Here is a 1,995-nt window from a genome sequence, read left to right as displayed (position 1 = left end):
AAACTGAGATTTGGTGAGGTTAAGCGACTTCCCCAAGGTTACACAACTAGTTAGTAGCATGGCCAGGAATAAAAGATAGAATTCCTGATTCTTAATTCTGTTCTTTTTCTATCATACCACATGTCATAAGTCCCCCAAAAGGGAATCTGCGTATGAACGAATGAACAACAACAACAAAAAAGATTTATTAAGCCCTTATTATGTGTTAAGAACTGTACTAAATGCTGGGGATTTAGATATAAAAATGAAGACAATCCCTACCCTCAAGAAGCTTACATTCTTATGGAGGAAATAACATAATAGAAAAATGGTGGCCAGGGTGGGATATTTTGTTGTGGAAAGTTACAGATCTGGGATGATGAATGGAGCCATAACAGAACAGATTGAAGCACTGTTTCCAGTAGCAATGGCAATATTGATTTGAGAAGAGTACAGAAATAGTAACATGGCTGGTATGAAGATGGGGGAGTAAAGTATGACTTGAACCTACTTAGCTATTGTGAGGAGGCTACAGGAAGCACTTATCAGTAAAGACAGCAAGGGCCCCAGGTTGGGAGTTCCAAAACTGAAAAGTTTAAATATTCAAGGGCATGGTCTCTGATCCCTGACATAAAGTGATTGATGAGAATATGGTGGAGAAGTATAGAGTAGGTAGTCGATTCTTTTCCCTTCCTTTCAGAATTGTGTGTCCTAGTTAGTTTCTGCTCCTGAGAGCTTCTGTGCCATCTTCGTGCCTGATGGCATCTTCTGTAACTGAGGACCTCTCCCAAAAGATAAAGGAGTGTCTAAGAATCCCTATTCTTTTCCTAAAGAAACAGGAGAAAAAAACCTCCAGAAGGAAAGAGTTAGAAAGATGTGCCAAATGACAAAGTAGGGCAAGGGTCATAAGAAAGAATGTGGGGTGGGAGGAGGGAGGAAGACAAGATTAACAGGTAGATATGAAGAAACCCTGAATTTAGGATAATAAAGTTGTTTGATGTAGAGGATATTTAAAGTAGTGGACATAAATCAATTGTCCCAAACACTACTTGCAACTAAAGTAATCTGAACTATTAAGTACTTGTAATCCTGATCTGCTTTCTATAGTATTAGATTAATAATAATTATTTGTTTTCTTTTTCATGTAAAATGAATGATCCAAAGCAGCTTCAGATGGAAACTCTTCAATCCCATATGAAAATGAAATCTGTCTTGACAAGACAAAACAGTGTGCAGTAGAAGCAAAAGTTGATGCCCATGACAAAACAGGACCAGCTAATAACGTTCCAGCAGGGGAGCCCAGGGTTATGATGCCATTAGCAATTGATGGTGCTAATTCCACCAGTGGAGAGGGATATTCTGGGAAGGCAGGGTCTCCAGACTCTGAGAAAAGAGCTCAAGCAGAATATCTGAAATCAACAGATAAACCTAAGAATCCAGGGGCATCTGAGGAATCTTTGCCACCCATATTTATGAGAAAAAATGAACTTCCAGGAACAGATGAAAAGGATGAGAGGGAAAAAGGTACCCAGCCTACAGGAAATTTGGTCGAGATTGAAATATTTGGAACTATAAAAGAGATTAAGCCACTGAAAACAGCTAGTGAAGTAGAACCCACAGAAACAGGAGAACATAATGAGCATCTAGGAATGGCTGTAGAGGCTGATCCCCAAAGAACAATGAAGGAGAATGAGCACCTGGTAACATCTGAAGAGACTGAACCTCAGGAAATAGTGGACAATATTCATCATGAAGATACTGATAGAAAGACAGGAATGTTGGAGGAGAATGAGAATGTGGGAACAACTGGAGAGACTGAAACTTCAGAAACACTGAAAGAGACTGAGCATGAGGGAAGAGCTGGAGATCCTAAAAGTGCAGGAATACATGAAGAAACTGAGCATGAGGAAACAGTTGGAAAGACTGAACCTTCGGGGACACACGAAGAATCTGAGCGTGAGAGACCAGCTGGAGAGACCAAAACTTTGGGAATGATGGAAGGGACTGAGCATGAGG

At 40.2% G+C, this 1,995-nt stretch overlaps 1 protein-coding gene across 1 annotated transcript in view; it reads left to right on the top strand.

Moving 5' to 3' along the window:
• The first annotated feature begins 445 nt into the window (after positions 1 to 445).
• ERICH5 (glutamate rich 5) overlaps positions 446 to 1,995 on the top strand; it is a 5,850-nt gene continuing 4,300 nt past the window's right edge. The window contains exons 1-2 of the mRNA XM_069080986.1: positions 446 to 452; positions 1,147 to 1,995. The exon at positions 1,147 to 1,995 is cut by the window's right edge and continues 387 nt beyond it. Coding sequence (XP_068937087.1) covers positions 446 to 452; positions 1,147 to 1,995 — 856 coding nt within the window. The remainder of the gene's footprint in view (positions 453 to 1,146) is intronic.

Source organism: Petaurus breviceps, unplaced genomic scaffold, assembly GCF_028583685.1.
Source record: "Petaurus breviceps papuanus isolate PSGF00001 unplaced genomic scaffold, PetGlider_PUasm1.0 98, whole genome shotgun sequence".
In the NCBI taxonomy this organism is placed as follows: domain Eukaryota; kingdom Metazoa; phylum Chordata; class Mammalia; order Diprotodontia; family Petauridae; genus Petaurus; species Petaurus breviceps.
The sequence above is the reverse complement of the archived record's forward strand: the minus strand, read 5'-3'. Positions and strand labels throughout refer to the sequence as shown.